Here is a 20,342-nt window from a genome sequence, read left to right on the forward strand (position 1 = left end):
GGAAATATTTTAAGCTAAGAATTGAACGGTATCATCGATTTATTCGACCCTAAGGTTATGTTTCTCTGTTTTAATATATGTATTTATTTGAAAAGAAAGTTCGGAAGAGTGGTTTTTGGGCAGCGGATTGAGATGACCACCTAAAATAGAAAGGTTTGACCGTTCTGTCAGACATACAACTGTAGGTTTATAGCTCATTAACCTAAAAAAAAAATTCAAAATGTTGATAGGCGAGGTTCTGGGCGTTTGTTCTCTGGCAGATTGAGATAACCCCTTTGTGTTGATTTTTTTTTGAATTGGGTTTGCCGGTTTCGCGATTTTTTCTGCAGGCTGTTCAACGCACTGTGGTTTTGAGACGGCAAAAAGTAAAAAACTAAACTTTATTTAACTTTATGTTAACTAGTTTATAGCCTTATATTTGACTAAGATATCCCCAATTTTTCAATTCATTCTCTTGGATACTGAACGCACCATAGACATCGGGCTTTGCCAAAATTGATAAATTCATTTGGTGAAAAATAAAAAATATATTACGTATCTTTCTATGGAACACATTTTTTTTAATATAAAGTAAATCATATGAAAGCTTAGATTAAAAACATTAATTTTAATTTTTCAAAATTTTTACAAACTAAATAAAATGGGTAAACGAACCATTTTCTCAGAAATCAAAAACTTTAAAGCCTAGTTAAACGAGATTCCCGCATTTTTCCAAACTCTATCAATTTGTGAGATCTAGTTTTGGGTCCTAAAAGTACAATGAAAGAGTTTCCATGCACCTTAAAGCGCCGTTTTTTAGAGTTAGAGTAAAAAGAAACTGGTAAAATAAAGCTAATGGGTAATTTGTACCCATTAATGAGTATGTTTTCACCAAAGTTTGTCAAGAAATTTATTTTCCTGATTCATCAATCCTTTGACACATTTTGCTCTTGAGTTTCATGTTTTGATAATATTTATCATTTAATTATAAATTAGTCCAAAAACGGCTTTTAACGTAAACAGAAAGCAGGGTTGAAAATAACACCAATCCTCTTACTTTAAAATTTTTTTATACAATTTTTGTAGGAAAGCCCAAAATCAACTAAATTTGGCAGTTTCTATGCCCGAAACGATTGAACCTAATTTTTCAAATTTTTTATTTTTCAATTATCGAAAGTGTTGTACACAATTATGTAGAATAAAGTTTCTTGATAAAATGTATCACATTTGAGTTATGCTTCTCAGTGACGCGCATTCGCGTCTGGCAAAAAACGAGATATCTCGTTTTTTTTATCTGCAATGTGTGAAAAGAGTATGTTTCATACCAAAAATTCAACATTTACAAAAGAGTCCAAAACACTAAGTAAAACTTTTTGCCACCTCATTGTATGGAACTGCCCCATAGTGCAAGGGCTTAGTTAATTGAGAGAGCCGAATATTTGAAAGCCTGTCGTATTCTGAACGTTATTTATGAAATCGAATACGAATTGAGAGAACTGCTTCGTATTGAGAGAATTGGGTAATCGTTACAGTACAGTGTTATAGCCACTTCTATAGTTAAAAATGCGAAATTTGTAGAATATTGTTCAGTCGTTTCTGAGATAGAGACTGCCAAATTTTGGTAATTTAACATCGGATTGAAACTACCGCATGTTCTTGAAAGGACTTCAGATCGGTCAAACTGATCATGAACCGTAATATTAGGCACATTGATTGACACTGCCTATTTTTGCTCTAAAAGTTATCGACATGGACATCAATCCTAGTCCTTTTTTGGTAGTCTCATCAAATAATGGATTCAACTACCAGATTGGATCTACTGGTTAAGCTTGAGAAGCCTTAAGCTCGACCTGAGAAACAAAATCACATATTCAATGAAGTCAGATGGTTACAAAAAAGTAAGTTGGAAATATCCTCCTTTTAGTTAAAAAAAAAAACCATATAGTGAACTGCAGAATTTAAACAGTCTATAATATTGATTGAGAGGACCGATCGTCAGAAAACTACACTATAACCCATGGATCATAAGACTTCAAAAATAAGACAAAGTTGCAAAAACAAATTTTTATTTCGAGAAAACAAACTTTCATGTTTAGATTAAGAACTATTAGCAGGAATCGATAGATTGAAATAGTCGCTTGCTAAGATGATTATTTTTTTTTCAATTATAGAAAGATTTTTTTATTACTTTTAAATATAACTTTTTTTAAAAATAAAATTCATCTTGATTCTTTGAGACGCTACACTATGGAGCACTTCCATATTTTTTTAAGTAGACTTAACAGAGACTTAAAAGAAACTTAAAAGAGACTTATGGAAACCCAAGAGAGACTTAAAAGGGTTTCAAAAAGAGAAACATAGAGACTCAAAAGAGATACAAAATAAACTCAAAAGAGACTGAAAAGAGATTCAAAGGAAGCTCAAAAAAGTCTCAAAAGAATTTTAAAAGAGAATCTAAAGACACTCAACAGATACTCAAAATAGATTCGAAAAGAATAAGAAGAGACTCAAAAACTAATTAAAAAACTCAAAAAGGCTCTAAAATGTCTCAAAAGAAAGAAAACGAGAACCAGAAGTGACTCAAAAGAGAAAGAAATAAAATACGGACAAAATCCAGGATTTTCCAAAAAAAACAAAACAACATTGAAAGGATTCTAAAGAAACTGCAAAAAGACTTAAAAGAGACTTAAAAGAAACCAAAAAGAGACTTAAAAGAGACTTATGGAAACCCAAAAGAGACTTAAAAGGGTATCAAAAAGAGAAACATAGAGACTCAAAAGAGATACAAAAGAGACTCAAAAGAGACTGAAAAGAGACTCAAAAGAGACTGAAAAGAGACTCAAAAGAAGCTCAAAAAAGTTTCAGAAGAATTTCAAAAGAAACCCAAAAGAAACTCAACAGAAACTCAAAAGAGTTTCGAAAGAGATTAAAAAAAGACTCAAAAAATAATCAAAAAAGACACAAAAAGGCTCAAAAGAAACAAAACGAGAACCAGAAGAGACTCAAAATAGACTCTAAAGAAACGCAAAATAGCTTAAAATAAACTCAAAGGAAGCTCAAAAGAGTCTCAAAAGAAACTCAAAAGAGACTCAAAAAAGACCCATTTGAGAAATAATGAAAAAAAAAAAACTTAAAAAAGACTCAAAAAAACTTTAAAAATAATCGAAAAAGACCCAAGAAGGCCCAAAATGTTCACAAAAGAAACAATTATGAGAATTCAAAGAGACTTTAAAAAACTCGTAAGAGACTCATAACAGACTCAAAATAGGCTAAAAAGAGTCTCAAAAAAGACTCAAAAGAAACTCAAAGGAAACTTAAAGGAAACTCAAAAGAAACTCAAAAGAGACTCAAAGAGTGTCAAAAAAACTCAAGAGATACTCGAAAGACACTTGAAGTTATTCTGAAGGGAGTCAAATGAGACTCAAAAGAGACTCAAAAGAGACTCAAAAGAAACTCAAAAGATACTCTAAAGAGATTCACAAGAGACTCAAAAGTGGCTTAAAATTGACTCAAAAGAAGCTCAAACACACTCAAAAGAGACTTAAGAGTACTCGAAAAGGACTCAAATTAGACTCAAAAGAGACACAAAAGAGTATCAAAGTAAACTGAAATGAGCTTGAGGCTCATTTAAGTCTCTTTTGATACTCTTTTGTGTCGACTCAAAAAGACTAAAATGAAACTCAAGAGAAACTGAAAAGAAACTCAAAAGAGACTTAAAAGAGACTCAAAAGAGACTTAAAAGAGCCTCAGAAGAGACTTAAAAGTGACTCAAAAGAGACTTAAAAAATACTCCAAATATACTCGAAAAATAATCAAAATAGACTCAAGAAGACTCAAAAGAGTCTCAATAGTAGCAATAAAGTGAATCATAAGAGACTTTAAATAAACTCAAAAGAGACTTAAAAACGAATCAAAAGAAACTCACAAGTGACCCAAAGAATGTCAAAAAAAACTCAAGCGAAACTCAGAAGAAATTTCAAGGTACTCCAAACGAACTCAAAAGTAACTCAAAAGAGACTCTAAAACGACTCAAAAGAGAATCATTAGAGACTTTAAATAAACTCAAAAGAGACTTAAAAACGAATCAAAAGAAACTCACAAGAGACCCAAAGAATGTTAAAAAAAACTCAAGCGCAACTCAGAAGAAATTTAAAGGTACTCTAAACGGACTCTAAAGTAACTCAAAAGAGACTCTAAAACGACTCAAAAGAGAATTATAAAAGACTCAAAAGAAGTTTTAAAGGGACTCAAAAAAGACTCAGGAGAGACTCGAAGGAAACACATAAAATTTTCAAAGAGTGTCATAGAGACTCAAGAGACACTCAAAACAGACTTAAAGGTAATCTAAATATACTCAAAAGATACTGAAAAGAGACTCAAAAGTGACTCAAAAGAAAATCTAAAGAGACATAAATGATATTCAAAAGAGACTTAAACGATACTCAAGAGAATCTTACAAGAGACTTGAAGGTACTTTGAAGGGATTTAAACAATACTCAGAAAAGACTCCAAAGAGACTCAAAAGACACTTTTCGCAAGACTCAAAAGTGATTCAGGGTAAGACTCAAAAGGCACTCAAAAGAGGCTTGAAAGAGACTCGGAAGAGACTTTGAAGAGACTCATAAGAAAGAGAATCGAAAGATGCTTAACAGAGACTCTAAACTCTCAAATGAGACTCAAAGGAAACTCGGTTTGTGTATCTTCAAAGAGACTCGCGAGAAACTCATTAGAGTTAATGGTACTTAAAAGAGGCTAATTTCAAGAGACTTGAAATAGACCCAAAAGAGACTCAAAAGAGTCTCAAAAGACCCTAAAAAGAGGCTAAAATGAGACTCAAAAGCGATTCAGGATAAGACTCAATGACACTCAAAAGAGGTTTAAAAGAGACTCGGAAGAGACTCAAAAGAGTTAACTCTAAAAACTCAAAAGAGACTCCAAGGAAACTCAAATGATTCCGTAAACTGGGGGAACACTGATCATTTTATCAATTCATTCGGGCCGGACCGGATCTTTTCCAAAGTTTGTATTCAATATCCGGGCAAGTCCGGGTTGAAATTGGGCAGTCTGGCAAGCTTAGCTTTTAAATTTGAACAGCCACCTAATTATGAAAAATCCCATGCCTAATGATTTTATCATTAGGTTTGACTGTTATTGACCTTGTTATTAGTTAACACTGTACCAAAAAGAAATGTTTAAATTATTTACAGTTTTGTTTTACTTTAAAACGTTCGATATATATCAAATTTACAATTTTCAACATTTGAAAAATAAAAAAAAACCATTGATTTAAGCATGAAAATCAATTTGAGAAAGTGTTTTTTTTTACCGTGACTAATTTAATACATGTTTGTAGATGTTTTCCATTGACTTGACTTTTTCTCAGTCTTTTTGATACGCCATTTGAAAAAAAAATTGTAAACCATTCAAAAACTTTCTCATTCTAGCGGACAATGTTCGGGCGCCGATCTTGTCAAGTGAGTTACGTTTTTGATTTTCAAACTAATATGCATTTTGTTCGTTGACTATCGTTGGCATTTTGTTCTAGTTTTTGATTTTAAAATTTATTTATCAGTTTCGTTACCAATGAGGTGTTTTTTTGGTTGAATTCTTTCATAAATATTTTTAAAATAGTTTTTGAAGCGAAGCTTCCGATCCATTTACCAGACGCTAGACTTTATTACTTAATCTTCCACAAGGCAGACAACGGCAGCTCCGCCAGACGACGAACTTCATGAACTTGAAACTTGAAGCGTACTTCAACAACGTACCTACTCATACAAGTGTATCGATAGAAGTAGCTGGTGAGGCGCGGAAAAAATCCGCATATGCAGCAGAATTCTCACGGCATTATGAGCACGAGCTGCCTCCGGGTAAATACAATAAATTTTCCACCCTTCCTCGCGTACGGATGGTTTATTCGACATTGCTCGATTAAGCTTGCGCGCGAGCAAAAAACCGGTGAAAGAATACCCTCTCGCAACCCACTTTTAAACCCCTTCAAGTTCATTTTCCCTTCAAGTTTTGAGGGACCTGAAGCGACCTGATCCAGTAACTTTCATTATCTTCCTTGAAGGGCCAGGGTCCCACTTAAACGGGTTCCCCAGCGCGCACGCGGAAACTTATTGGTTATTACAACTTCTTCAGTGTTGTTGCTTCTTGCAAGATTTAAGCCTGCGCGCTCCTCACACACGAACGCCCCGAAGAGAGGGACAGCGAAAAATTAAGAAAAAAAAATCGACGCGCAGCTCATTTAGTTCCCGTCCCGGCCTATTTGTGCCGTGATGTGACCCAACGAGGTCCCCAAATGAGTTTTGCACCGGGGAGACCCCAACCGGTGACCTGTTTAATTTTTGCTTCGTTTCTGATCTGGATCATCTTCCTCCTCGGATGAGACTGGTCTCGCTGGTTTTCTATAATCCCCAAGTAAAGGTCGACCAGAGAAGTGTCTACTTTCGAGAAGGAACGCTTTGCAATTTACTTCGAGTCACGGGTCATAAGAATGGGAGAACGCAAATGAATACTGATTTAATCTGTCTCATCCCAGGAAAGCGCGAAGCTTTAAACCCAGTTCAACCAAAATGAAGGGCAGTCGCTTCAGATTTCAACAGATGCTTAGAACGAGCGTAGTTTCGAGATCGAAACTTGAACGTTTGAAACTAACTAAAGTATTTATTTGGCTTACAAAAATCACTAAGTTGAAATTTGAGCATTGTTTAAATGAAAATCCTCCTAGAGGACTGTTAAACTGCTCGTAGAAAAATCTTTGGAAACATCAGTCAAAGTGCGTATCATTTCTTTAACTAATATTGTTCTGGAACTAACAAACTATCATGGGCCGCACTGAAAAGTCAAAAAGGCCCTGTAGTAATATGGCGATGCTGCGCGCATTAACCCTGATTTTTTCACCCTTAACAGTCCCTGGAGTGTCAATTTGGCACTTCTGACTAAAACCAATATATCTCACTTGTTTCCCAACCGATTTTTACAAAATTTATAGTTTCGGGAACCTCGTAACGTAACTCAAATATGTTTTTCAGAAAATTATTCATCTAATTCATCTATGCATCTAAAATTTTAATTAGTGTCCGACAAAGCTGAAGTTAGAAGCTATATGTAGCACAGGATATATTTTTTAGAAGTTTTTCAGATGATGATCACAAAAAATGTAAAATTGTGGTGTAAAAATCGTACTTTTCAATCAATAAACCTTACAAATTGTCTAGGTCATACCAGATACATTTTGAAAGAGGATTGTAATGTTGGCGTAATTTGGTACATTTTGGCATTTTTAGATTTTCAAAACACAAAACACAGAATTTTTTATGAATTTTCAATAAAGAAAAAAACTTTTGTCAATTTGCAATTTCTCAAATTTTCTTTGACTTTTATTAAATTTTGCACTGGATTTTGAGTATGTTAACGCGAGATTTCCGTAATTTATCGCATTTTTGTAAAGAACCGCAGCGCTAATGTAACCACTAAAATCGGTATGAAATTTCCTTTCCGATAAACATTATTTTTTTGCAAAAATCTTGCGTGAATATACTGTGCAAAGTTGAATTTAAGTGCCAGAAAATCTAAGAAATTGCAAATTGACAAACAGTTCCCTTTAAAAAAAATTTCGAAAATTGTGTGTTTCGTATTTTGAAAAATTAATGTATGATGATGGCATGTATGACTTAACCTAGGAAAAAAAAAAACATCTTTTGAATGTCAAATAGAGATAAATTTAACAACTGATTGATGGTTCAAAACAATTTATGTAAGTCTATTTTTTTAGGTACGACAACCGAGGACTTGTGCTTAGTTCAGAATGGGAGGGAAGGCCTGAGACAACGGCTTAAGCTAGCTGTTTGCATTGCTTCAACGGAATTGCCTCCCATATTGGTTTAAATACAGACATTTATTCATTAAACTATATTTCTAATATCGTTTTATGAAACTCTACAGGAAGTACTTTTGTGTTTTTCACGTTCAAGTTCCCTTATAGTTGTACCAGGACTTCCGTCCTACAAGGACACCGAAATTGTCTGAATTTACTCCACTCTCTTCACCCCTAGCTTTGCACGAATCAACCACGCAGGATAACGGCAAAGTTCGAATGAGATCTAATTAGCAAACGAAATCGTCTTGCAATGAAACTTGGCAGATCTAAGGTTTTTGTTTATGTTCCCAGCAAGTCCCAGCACATCATGTAAAAATTCATAATTTCATGAACCATGTACAAAAGAAAAAACTTCCGCATACTTCCTCACTCGTGATTTTTCAATGCTGAAGTTGATTTTTTTCTCCTTTTTTGTAAAATCATTTCGTTGCGCCCTGTTTATTTTTATCAGTTGTTCAAGAAAATAAAAGTTTTTCAAATTATAGTTTAAAATTGTTTTTCCGTGTTTAGTGTTAACTAATTGACCCGGTGTGCTTTGCTATCCCTTCTATGGAAAAATTTAAGTTTCTTTAAATTATTCTAATTCAATTTAATTTAAATTTGAACCTTATTCAAAAGCGAACTATATTTCATTGCATCTGAGCTTCCAGATTGTCTTGAGTATAAACATTACTTGAAGGTTTGAAGATTGAAGCAGCCTCAAAAGGAGGGATCTCCAATACAATAAATAATCCCTTTCAATTAAAAAAAATTGGCCTTTTTTAAAGCGGGAGGAGTTTTTGTTTTAAATACAGGCAAATTCTCACCTAGTCCAAAGTGTGCCAAACTTTATGAATATACTAATACATTGGTTTTGTGTTTGGTTTTTTTTGGGGGTTTTTTTTTGGTTTTTCTTTATTTTTTATTAACGACACTTTACCATCCTTGCGGCATTTGTGTCTACTCAATAACCTTTATTTTACATGTATTGAATTTGAAAATCTTCATTCTTTAAAATAAGAAGCGTCGATCAATACAATATATCACCTTATTTTATAATATTTTTTTTTGTCAAATCAATAAATCATCTTCAATTATGTCGAAACTGTTAATCAATTTTCAACGAAAAATACTTTGAGGATTTTATCATATTTGTGTTAATTTTGTATGGGAACCCCTTCCTCCTCCTTTTTTTGGATTCAAGGGGGTTTGAAAGAATTAAAGAAACAATTCCCGGTCTTTAAAATGGCTACATACCAAATTTCAAGTTGATTGATTAAGTTCTTTTGAAAAATTGTTCGAATTGGGGCATTTATTAATTTTGTATGGGAGCCCCCTCTCCCTTAATTTGGACCGGTTTGAAAGTGTTTTAGAAACCATTTCTGGTCTTGAAAACGTCTGCACACCTAATTCCTCGTTGATCGGTTCAGTAATTTCCGTAAATTGTTCGAATTGTGTCATATTTTTTTAATTAATTTTGTATGGGAGCCTTCCCCTCCTTAATTTGGAGGGCTTTGAAAGCGTTATAGAAATTATTCCCGGCTTTGAAAACAGCTACACACCCAATTTCAGTTGATCGGTTCAGCAGTTTCTGGAAGTTGTTCGATTTGTGTCATATTTTTATTGATTTTGTATGGAAGGGCTTCCCTCGTTTAAGACGGAGCGTTTTGAAAGTATTTAAAAAATCATCTCCGACCCTAAAAACTCTTACATATAAAATTTCAAATTGATCGTGTCAGTAATTATCGAGCCTATAGGGAATAGACAGACAGACAGAAAAACATTTATTTTTATGTTTATAGATAATTTATTTACCTAACGATGCATTTTCATTATTTTTAACACGTGCAACATCTTTAAAAGTCGCTGTTTTTTTTTAATTTTGAAACTATTTTTTATTTACATTTTAACAAAGAAAACTCTTGGATTTTTAGTTACAGGTTTTAAATCGAGTATTTATTCTAACAAATATTTTTTTTTGCAGAACGAACGTTCATTTTCCATAGCACAGCTGTTTAAAATAATCATTCAGTATAGAGATCTATAGAGGGCGAGTAAAACTAATATTTTTAGAGAAAAGGTTTATTGAAATTTCACGATGGTGCTCCAGGTAGACGAAAAAATTCAGCTATTCAGCACAAATTGTAGGACATTATATAAAAAAAAAACTATAAAAAATTGTTGATGGAATTTTTTTAAGTAGAAACTAGTACAGTAAATGTTTGAGAAAATTAGAGGATTTCAATAGAATAGTTTAATGATAATTTAAAGTGGAAGATAGTATTTGAAATATCAAGCAGATTCAATATTGATATCGACATTTTTTACCAGAAAGCTTTTAAAATAACTGCTAGGTAATTGAATTAGCTCAAAATTATTTTTATAAACTTTAAGAATATTTGAATAGTCTAATTTCAAGATATGCAAACTTATGACTGAGTATAAGACCGCTGCGAAAAATGCTCCCATATGTTTTTTCGATGCCCTTTGGGTCACCAAGCATCAGTGTAAAATTGGAGATAATTTGGTTCAGTCCTGAGCACAACGCGGAAGAAGAAATTTTTGCACATTTTATTATCTAGAAAATTCATGTAAGCTGGAAATAAAATTGGTCTTTAATTTTTGATTTTGGTTATTCTCTAGCTTCATTTTTTCTCTAACATGACAAGCAGCTAAGATTTTCATGAAAAAAGTTATAATCATTACAAATTAAAAATCTGAATCCATTGAAATGTATTTTATAAAATAGCAGATTTTGCTTGCTAGAGCTGTTAATAATTGTATGAAATTTTCGGCGTGTTTCGATCACCGTTTGATTATATTTTAGGATTTTTTGTTGATATTGTTCGGTGAAATAAATGACTAGGCACTTTGTTCTTTTACGTTTCGATTTACAAAAAGTAAATCGAAACGTAAAAGAACAAAGTGCCTAGTCATTTATTTCACCGAACAATATCAACAAAAAATCCTAAAAAAAAATTGTATGAAATGTTTTTGCAAAGGTTATATAAATCAATCAATTTTCTGGCCATATAAAGCAGTTTTTTGAGATTTTTTATTTCCATCCTACGGTTACACAGCTTTCAAATAAGCAGCCAAAAACGCAAAAATTTAAAAAAATAATTTTGAAAAAATAATTTATATAACATCGAATAACTTTTCTGGGGTACAAGTAAGGTTTGTGCTTTGTTCACATGAATAGTACTGCAAGAATCATTTGATTTTTTAATGAAAAAAAAAAATTCCCATACAAATTTCCATACAAAATTAAAACTCGTTGCGCTAATTCAGGACTGAAGGGATTGCTTCCAAAATTTTTATTGCTATTTCTGGTAGCAAAAACTACCAAAAAGAAGTTATGGGAGGTGTAAAAATTAAGGAATTTGAAATTTTCATACAAAGCTTGCAGCGGTCTACTGAGTATAAAAATAAAAAAAAAAACATTTTTGACCAAATATTGGTTTAATATACTTCTATGTGCAACGCCAATTCGATGCGCATTAGACTAGTTCAGCTCATCTATTCAAGTTTTTTACTTTTTTAAAAGTTTAAGATTTTTTTTCGGAAATTTACGCTTCGTTTGTTGTTGTTTTCAAAAGTTGCAAAAATATCAGCCGAATGCAAGTTATTGAGTGAATATTTTTGGGAGTTGACGTACAATACCGTGACATATAGTGACGACTACCAAAATTCGACTTTTAGGCTTTTTTCATTCAAACTATAATATGTCAAATACGAAACACAATTTGCTGCAAATTCACTTAGTATTTATAAAAATTAAGCAAACACGTGTGATGTCATGCTTTCAAACTTCTAAAGGGGAAATCAGAATTCAAGCGGGGTAGATTGCATTGAATTTATTTACTAACTCAAATTTTTTTTTATCCAAATTTGTATTGAAATCAAAACCAGAGAACTCATGAATTCTTATTTCAAGATATAATTGAACATTCATCCAAATTTTCTTTTCGTTTTGACTTTCAACGGAAATTTATTGATTGTTTTTTCGTGCATCGTTAAAACGCTATGGAACTCGAGGTTTTTTGTCCAGGAATTGAAAAAATTTTCACGAGACGTTACTGATTCCCATTCAGAGAATAACTGAAAACTGGAAAAGTTTTTTTTAGTTTTCAAGGATACGGATAGAGACCTTTAAGCAGAGCAAAGTGTTTGGTCGTATGTAAGATATTGCAGTTTAAATAAAAGAAGCTCAAGAAAATGCAATTTTCTTAGAATTGTTGTAAATCATGTTTCGAATATTTGAGAAACGTTCAATGTCGTCAGGTAAGAGATCAAAAATTAATTAAGTCTATAAATATAAAGTTTTTCAGAAACAATGTCATTGTAGTAGAACGTTAGAAACGTTGGAGATATCTTCCCAACTTCTGTAGAATCATGTACGGTACTGTAGGTAAATAGTTTGTACAAGTTAGTAAATATATAAAAAATAGTCCTCTGTTTATTAAAAAGCATGCGTTAAAAGCAGTGCAGTCAAAATAAATAAAATTAGTTGGAGTTGAGTCATATTCAATCTCTATGAGGCTGACTATGGTCAGCAAAAATTAGTTCAAATGAACCGGTCTAACGTCAATTCTTGCAAATCGGTTTCCTATTCGCTGTCGCTCATTTCCGACGGCTTATGGGAGCCGAGCGATTTGATTTCAATCGAAAATTGACAAATTTATATAAATCAGATTAGTTTTAAAACATGCTTCTAATTTTATTTCAACCTTTTTCTGTTGAATTTTATTATTTTGATAGTTCAAAACATTGTCAAAGAAACACGTGGAGGGGATCACTTAGTACATCTATCAACAAGGAGGAGTACACCAATAATTCATTTCACTTCATATCAAATATTTTTAAAAATAATTTAAAAAGTGAGAAATGTGATAGAAAGTAGTTCCTATTTGAGTTTTTCAAATACTGTGGCTGAATTCAAAGGAGTTTATCTATGAAACTCGCATTCGTTTATTTCAGCAATTTACCACTGAGAAATCTTGTATAGTTGAACCAACTTTCCAGAATTAATGATTCATCTAAGATGCTAAAACGTGAGGTCCAGGCAAATTTGCAGAAATTTTTACCAGCGAATACCGAATGAGTTCAGAAATTACTCACTCAAATTGAACTTAACGCGAGTTACATGCCGGGGTGCCGCGTTTTTCGGTTGCAGGATCGTTGGAAACGCATTTCATCATCATCATCCTCATCAGCTGCAAATTCATTGCCCGTAATGATGCATCCATCCCATGGATAGTTGCTCACCGATAACTACTTAATATGAAGTGGTAACGATACTGATCCTATTAGCATTAATCGCCGTTGCATTACTGTTAATCGCCCTGAGTGGTGGTTTTCTTTTGACGTTTATTGTAGCCGTCCGAGGATCGATTTGCGTGCTCAAAACATTTTCGGTTTTGTGGTTTGATGGCTCATTTTCGGGGAGACCACGACAATGTCGGAATTGTATTGTTTCTCCGGTTATTAAAATTATTGATATTCCTTGGACCGTTGTTGAATTGTTGCCGTCGAATGAGCTTGATTCAACAAAACCAAACCGTTACACGCTCAGCCAACCAGGTGAAAAACGCGTCCCATCGGATTTATTCCGGTCGTCTATAATCACCGAAAGGCGGCTAATACGTGTGATTTGCATAAAGCAACATGAAATATCCATTATTCAGAACCGGGCACCATCTTTCGGTTCTGATCGGCGGCTCCCGGAATCCACAACACTCTGTACCGGGTACCAACCGACAACATTGACCAAACCCCATCCGTGATGGTCTCTCCATGGCCAGGACGAGCCAGGAGGACGATCCAAACACGAATCGAGGGCGGAGGTATGCGGGGGCGTTACACGGAATAATCAAACACCAATGCTCGGCAACAATTGCCACTCTCACTCTGTGTGCCCTAGGAAATCTGCCAGGAATCGCGAGCCGATTGCAACGATGTGGACGACGCGATGCATCACAGCCCGCCCACCTACACCCTTCCGGCACCGGAAAAGTGCCAACATTCCGGCCACGGCCCCCAAGACCTACTTGGGTTGACACACGTGGTCCCCGTGTACACACACACGGCAATGTTTGCGTGCAAGTTGCCGGCCAATCGCCGGAGATTTTCAACTGGTGGCTGCCCCCTTGGACCCCTTCAAACTTAAACCCCTCGGCTAGCCGGGCTAGCTTTATGACAATTTGCATTCCGGCCTGTTGTGGCCGGCTGCCATTGTAGAACGGACGGAACTACCTTGGGCACTACATCGGGCTGGCGAAAAATTTCGAGTGCAGTTTTGAAGAATGACCGACTTCAACGAGGCGATGCAGAACGTCGAGGGGTGTTACGTTACACGGATAAAAATAAAATATCGTTGTCGTTATACAAATTCACATGGTTCCTCTATGTCAATTCTTTACCTTTTAAATTTATCTCTTTTTATTCCTGAATCAGCCATATTTCATGGTCATAAGAAAATTCATGCCTGATTGAATCAGCCTGAAGATATGGGTGAAAGAGTTGAAAGGCACGCCTAATCAGTCATGCATTTTTTTCGTTTCCAATTCAAATTCTCATTTATTGATTGATTCAACTGAGCAGCAACAAACAGCCATATTTATGGCTGAATAAGGGCGTATTTTGCCCTACGATGAATTTCAGCGTTTATTTTGGACCAAAAAATTCTAAATATAAATATTTCATTCATGTTGTGTTTTCATTAGGAGTAAGATACAAAATATACTACACAGAACCGTTCCTAAGAGTTTACAAGCCTTAATATAAGGTTACCAGATTTTTTCAGCACCTATCCGGGCCGGAAAAATCCGGTCAATTTTATATAAAAACCTGGCAAAATTAACAACCAAAAATCCGTGCAATATCCGGGAAATTATTTGTCAATGCCCAGAATCAAGAAAAAAATTTAAAAAATATTTATTTAATTTTTTTTCATCAAAACTTATCGACAGATTTTAAATCGTATATTAGGCTTCCAAAAAACCTTTCATGATTATTTCTATAAAACTTGCTGTAAAAAATCTTTTTGGAAAAAAATTTTACAAAAAGAAGTGTGTTTTTTTTGTTTGATCTGCCAAATAAAATGAATAGAACCGGGCAAAATCTGGGCATTTATCAATGAAATCCTGGGAAGAGGGCCCGGCCGAACTGTTCCCAAATTTTATTTTAAATCTTCGTGGCTTAACCGGATAAATCCGGGCAATCTGGAAACCTTACCTTAAAAACTGAGCCTGATATTGAGGAGTAAGTGGTTATAAGAGAAAAACAACTTACAATCAAAAAAATGTGTCACTGTCGGTTGTTGATATATTTTCGCTTGTCCAAACAGCCTTATACGGTTGTTACCTTTAATTTCTTATTATTCCGGCGAAAAATAGCTTGGTTTCAATTTTCTTGACAATTCTGGATTGAGGAATTCTTAGAGCCATTTCAAGAAATTCTAAGCAAATCTTCAGAGTATTCTCGGTGATTTTTAGAGTCATCTAAGAACTATTTAGAATCCTGCTTGGAACTCTTAAGATCAGATCCTGATCAACCATGAGAATTCTAAGTTTTTTTTAGAACTCTCAACGTCTCCTGAGGAACTTTCCAAGAAGGTTGCAGAAACTCTCCGAAGTTCTCTCAGAAATTCTCCAAAGTCCCCACAGAAGGTCTTCATAATTCTCATAGATACTCATCAGAGTTTACTTTGAAACTTTCCAAAATTGCCATGCAAAATCATCTGAGTTCCCTGAAGATCTAACCAAAATCGGCTTAGGATATTTTCGGAGTCTCATTAGGAACTCTTAAGACTTCCCGCAGAAATTCTCCAGACTTCACTCAACAGCTCTTTAGAGTTCCTCAGAAGCTATTCAAAATTAATTCAGCAATTCTCCATAGTCCTCTTTGAAAATCATAAGTGTACCTTCAATAACTTTTCAGGGCTCCCATGAAAATTCTGCAGATTTCTCTTTAGAAATTTTCTGAGTGAATCCCTCAGAAAGTATCCATAATCGACTATGGAACTCTCTAGAATCCTCTCAATAATTCACCAGACAACTCACAAGAATCTCCTCAGAAACTTATCAGAGTCCTTCCGGAAACTTTTTCCTTGAATCCCTCAAGAAACTATACGAAATCGATGCAGAAACTCTAAAAAAACTCTTCAGAACTCTTAAGAGTACGCACAGAAACTCTCCCGATTATTCACCCAGGAACTCTCCAAGGTGCCGATGAACTCCAGATGAGTCCAGCATACTTTGAGGAACTTTTTGCCTTCTTGCAGAAAGTCTTCAGAGTCATCAGGAAATCACCGGAGTCTTATCAGGAACCCTGCGAAGTGCCCACTAGAACTCTTCAGACTTCCCACAGAAATTCTCCAGATTCTTCTCAAGAGCTTTTAAGAGTTCCTCAGAAACTATTCGAAATCGATTTGGGAACTCTCCATAGTCCTCTTTAGAAGGCATAAGAACATCCTCAGAAACTCTTCAGAGTTCCCTCAGTAACTCTTCAGAGTCCCCTTAACAACACTTCAGCGCTTCCATAAAAAATCTGCAGGTTTCCCTCAAGAACTATTCTGAGTCTCTCAGAAACTATCCATAATCGACTAAGGAACTCTCCAGAATCCACTCAAAAATTCTCCAGAGAACACACAAGAAAATCTTCTCAGGAACTCTTCAGAGTCCATCCGGAAACTTTTTTTTGAATCCCTCAAGAAACTAAACGAAATCGACGCGGAAACTCTCCAGTCCTTAGAGCACGCACTGAAACTCTCCAGATAATCCACCTAAGAACTCTCCTCAGTGGCAAAGAACTTTCCAGAAAAGGATCATAAGTTTTCAAGAGTCCAGAATCTTTGAAGGACTTTTTGCGTTCTTACAAATAGTCCTCAGAATCACCAGGAACTCACCGATGTCTTATCAGGAACCCTGCGGAGTTCCTACAAGAACTCTTCAGACTTCCCACATTCTTCAGATTCCACTCAAGAACTCTTTAGAGTTCCTCAGAAACTATCCAAAATCGACTCGATATTCTCCATAGTCCTCTTTGGAAGTCATAAGTGTACCCTCAGTAACTCTTCAAAGCTCTCACAAAAATTCTGCAGATTTCTCTCAACAACTCTTCGGAGTCCCTTAGAAACTTTCCATAATCGACTGAGGAACCCTCCCGAATCTACTCAAAAATTCACCAGAGAACACAAGAACGACTCAGAAACTCTCCCCTGACCTCTTCAGAAGTCTTTAAAGTACACACAGAAACTCTCCAGATTATCTACTCAGGAATTCTCCAAGATGCCGAAAAACTTTCCAAAAAAGATCATAAGTTTTTTAGAATCCAGAATCATTTAAGGAACTTTTTGCGTTCTAACAAAACGGCTCCAGGATCACCTGGAACTCACCGGAGTCATATCAGGAACCCTGAGGAATGTCTACAAGAACTCTTCAGACTTCCCAAAGAAATTTTCCAGATTCTCCTCAAGAACACTTCAGAATCCCTCAGAAAATATCTGTAGTCGTCTGAAAAAATTTCAAGCATTTTCGTATAATCTTACCAGAGTCTTTTGGGAACTTTTTAGAGCACCCTCAGAAATTCTTCAGAATACACTCGAGAATTCACCGGAATCCTCATAGGAACTCTCCAGAATCTTCTCAGTCACTATTTCTGAGTTTTCTAAGAAACTATTCGAAAGCGACTCAGGTACTCTGCAGGGTCCTATTTGGAAGTCTTAGGAGTACCCTCAGAAACTCTCCAGATTCCCCTCAGGTACACTCCAAGGAACTCTCAGATTAGGTTTTGATATGTTTACTAGAGTTCAGAATCTTTCCAACGTTCTCATAGAAAATCTTCAAAGTTACCTTAGGATTTTTCAAAGACCGTTCAGGAACTATCCAGAATGGTTTCAAAGATTCTCCGAGGACAAGTCTTCTCAGAAAGTCTAGAGTAAGAGTCTTAACTATCAGGAAACTTGCGGAGTCCCCTCAAGAACTCTTCAGAGTTCAACAGAAATTCTCCAGACTCCTCTCAAGAACTTTTCAGTGTCTCTCAGGAAATATCCGTTATCGACTGAGACAATTTCCAGTATTTCCTCAAAATTTGTCCAGAGTCTTTTGAGAACTCTTAAGAATACCCTCAGAAACTCTTCAGAATCCTCTCAGGAACTCTCCAGAATCTTCTGAGGATTTTTTTTCTGAATTTTCTTAGAAACTATTTGAAATCGACTCAGCAGTCAGCAACTCTTCAAAGTCTTCTCTGGAAGTCTCAGGAGTACCCTCAAAAACTATCGATATCCGGAACTCCTCAGAGCATCCTCAGGAATTTTCCAGAATACACTCAAAAATTCATGAAAATCCTTTCAAAAACCTTCCAGAATCTTCTCAGGAACTTTTTTTCTGAATTTTTAAAGAAAATATTTGAAATCGACTTAGCAACTCTCCAGAGTAATTTTTGGAAGTCTTAGAAGTACCTTCAGAAATTATCAGCACGGAGAAAAAAAGTAGGGGAGAATGAGGATACTTGATCCCTGGGGATACTTGATTCCATAGCTATATCTCCAAACTGGAATGTCGTACAAAGATCAAATGTTCTAGAAAAATGTGCCAAATGGAACAAAACAGCAATGGTTGAAGCTCAAAAAATTTTAACAAAATAAGTTTTTGGGTTATTGAACTATGTTTCAAAAATTTCACAAAATGTGACTTGAAGATCTTTTTTCATCATTTTAAAATGTTCCTAACATGGAAATATTATAACAAAAATATTTATTCCAATACATCAATCTTTCGAGTGTAAAATGAACTTCAAAATACATTATTTTCAAAGCGATGGAACACTCCCAACTTTTTTCAGAAAAAGTTTTCTAAAATGTTGATTTTGGGTACAATTGATCCCTAATACATGGGTACAAATGATCCTGGTATATTCTTCTTCTCAATGGATCGTGGTCATTGCTGATTACAAGATTACTAATATTTATCCAGTAGCTAATATTCATCCATCAATTATCTGAAGAAAAGTGCTAAAATAGTTGATTTTCTCTTGTTTATAAAAAATTGCGCCCGTAAGTATGCAATGTCATAAGAGTTGAGAATAAGCTATAGAATTTTTTTTCTGACAATTATGGATTGTGAAATGAGAACAAACATGACCAAAATAGTCAATTAACATTCTATCTTGGGGTTTTGTTTGATTTTTTCCATGGATTAGGGCTAACTGTATAAAGGATCAAGTCCCCCCTAACTTCAAAAATATCGCAATTTTTTTACTCCCACGAAAATGTTTGTAGTTCATCTACGGGTTCAAGTATCGTTCTAATTTTAAGAGCATAGAAACTTGAAGTTACACGCTGTCAGAAAATGTAAAAGAGTGCGAGTTGCTAAATTTATCCAAAAAGATATGGTGAAAATAAGAAAAAGGGATCAAGTATCCCCACTCTCCCCTATAGTTTCATCAACAATTTTTCCTCTATATTCGATTATATTGATGATTGATTCTTGACCAACTATAATTATCAAATATTCAAATATATTTGTATGATTCGTTTTATAAATTCAACTATAAATATGACAGGTTCAACTACAATTGTATGATTGATTCAATCATTATTATAATAAATTCAACTTTAATATACCGATTGATGTTGGAAATTCAACTATACAAATTGTACATTAAACTATAGTGATATGGTTGATTAACTATAATTATGATTGAATCAATTATACTTCTATGGTTGATTTTATGCGTTCAACTATATATTTAAGGTTGCTTTTTCGTATTTTTTCTGCATTAATTTTTATTTTTATTTTGATTGTATGCATATTTTGTTTATTTGCTGACTTGAGCGGCGGCACACAAAATCATATGTTTTGCTTTCTCTCTAGTTCGTAATTTGCTCTTCCATCTGGTCGGGTCAAAGCCTACCTACTACGGATCTTTGCTGTTATTCTATCCAATTCCAAAAACTGAGCAACTACATAAGGAAGTGAGCTTAAATACTACGCACTGTGATGAATACGCACCTAATTTCCTCAAATATTTTCATTTAACTATGTTTTACATGCCTATACTCTACATTATTCTTTTCTGTCAAATTTTTTTCAATGCATTTGGAAAAATATATAAAATGCCAAAATTTTCATTTAACTTCTGCACGAAACCATCAGAGCACCCCTCGTTAAACGGCAGCGGCCTCTAACACCCGGGCGGGAGGTATCGATTTGACGGACGGTTTCTCCGTATGCCTAAACAACTCGGCTCGCAGTCATTGCAATGGCCGGATGGCGAATTGTTGCACTTTTCCGTCGTTGTCGTCGTCGTCAAACCTTCTCTCTAATCCAGTATGGTCCAACCAAACGAAGCGTTCCTGGACTATGCATCAAGATGGATTGTTTGTTATTGCCTTTTTCCGTCCATGGTTGTGTATTCGTCTCCACAAAATGGTCTGTTGGCCGCGGCTGACTAGCTAGTTTGGTGGAACTGCATGCAACTTTTTAGTCCACGTGTG

General features: G+C 34.8%; 1 protein-coding gene across 5 annotated transcripts in view; it reads left to right on the top strand.

Annotated features, from left to right (window-relative positions):
• Positions 1-20,342, top strand: part of LOC129748180 (aryl hydrocarbon receptor nuclear translocator homolog) — a 238,310-nt gene that overhangs the window by 42,190 nt on the left and 175,778 nt on the right. For 4 of the 5 annotated variants that reach the window (XM_055742687.1, XM_055742689.1, XM_055742688.1 and 1 more), the window contains exon 2: positions 5,424-5,453. The exons of the other annotated variant lie outside the window; for it this stretch is intronic. In XM_055742687.1, coding sequence (XP_055598662.1) covers positions 5,424-5,453 — 30 coding nt within the window. The remainder of the gene's footprint in view (positions 1-5,423; positions 5,454-20,342) is intronic. 5 annotated transcript variants of the gene reach the window in all.

The sequence above is a fragment of the Uranotaenia lowii genome, chromosome 2 (assembly GCF_029784155.1).
Source record: "Uranotaenia lowii strain MFRU-FL chromosome 2, ASM2978415v1, whole genome shotgun sequence".
Classification (NCBI taxonomy): Eukaryota; Metazoa; Arthropoda; class Insecta; order Diptera; family Culicidae; genus Uranotaenia; species Uranotaenia lowii.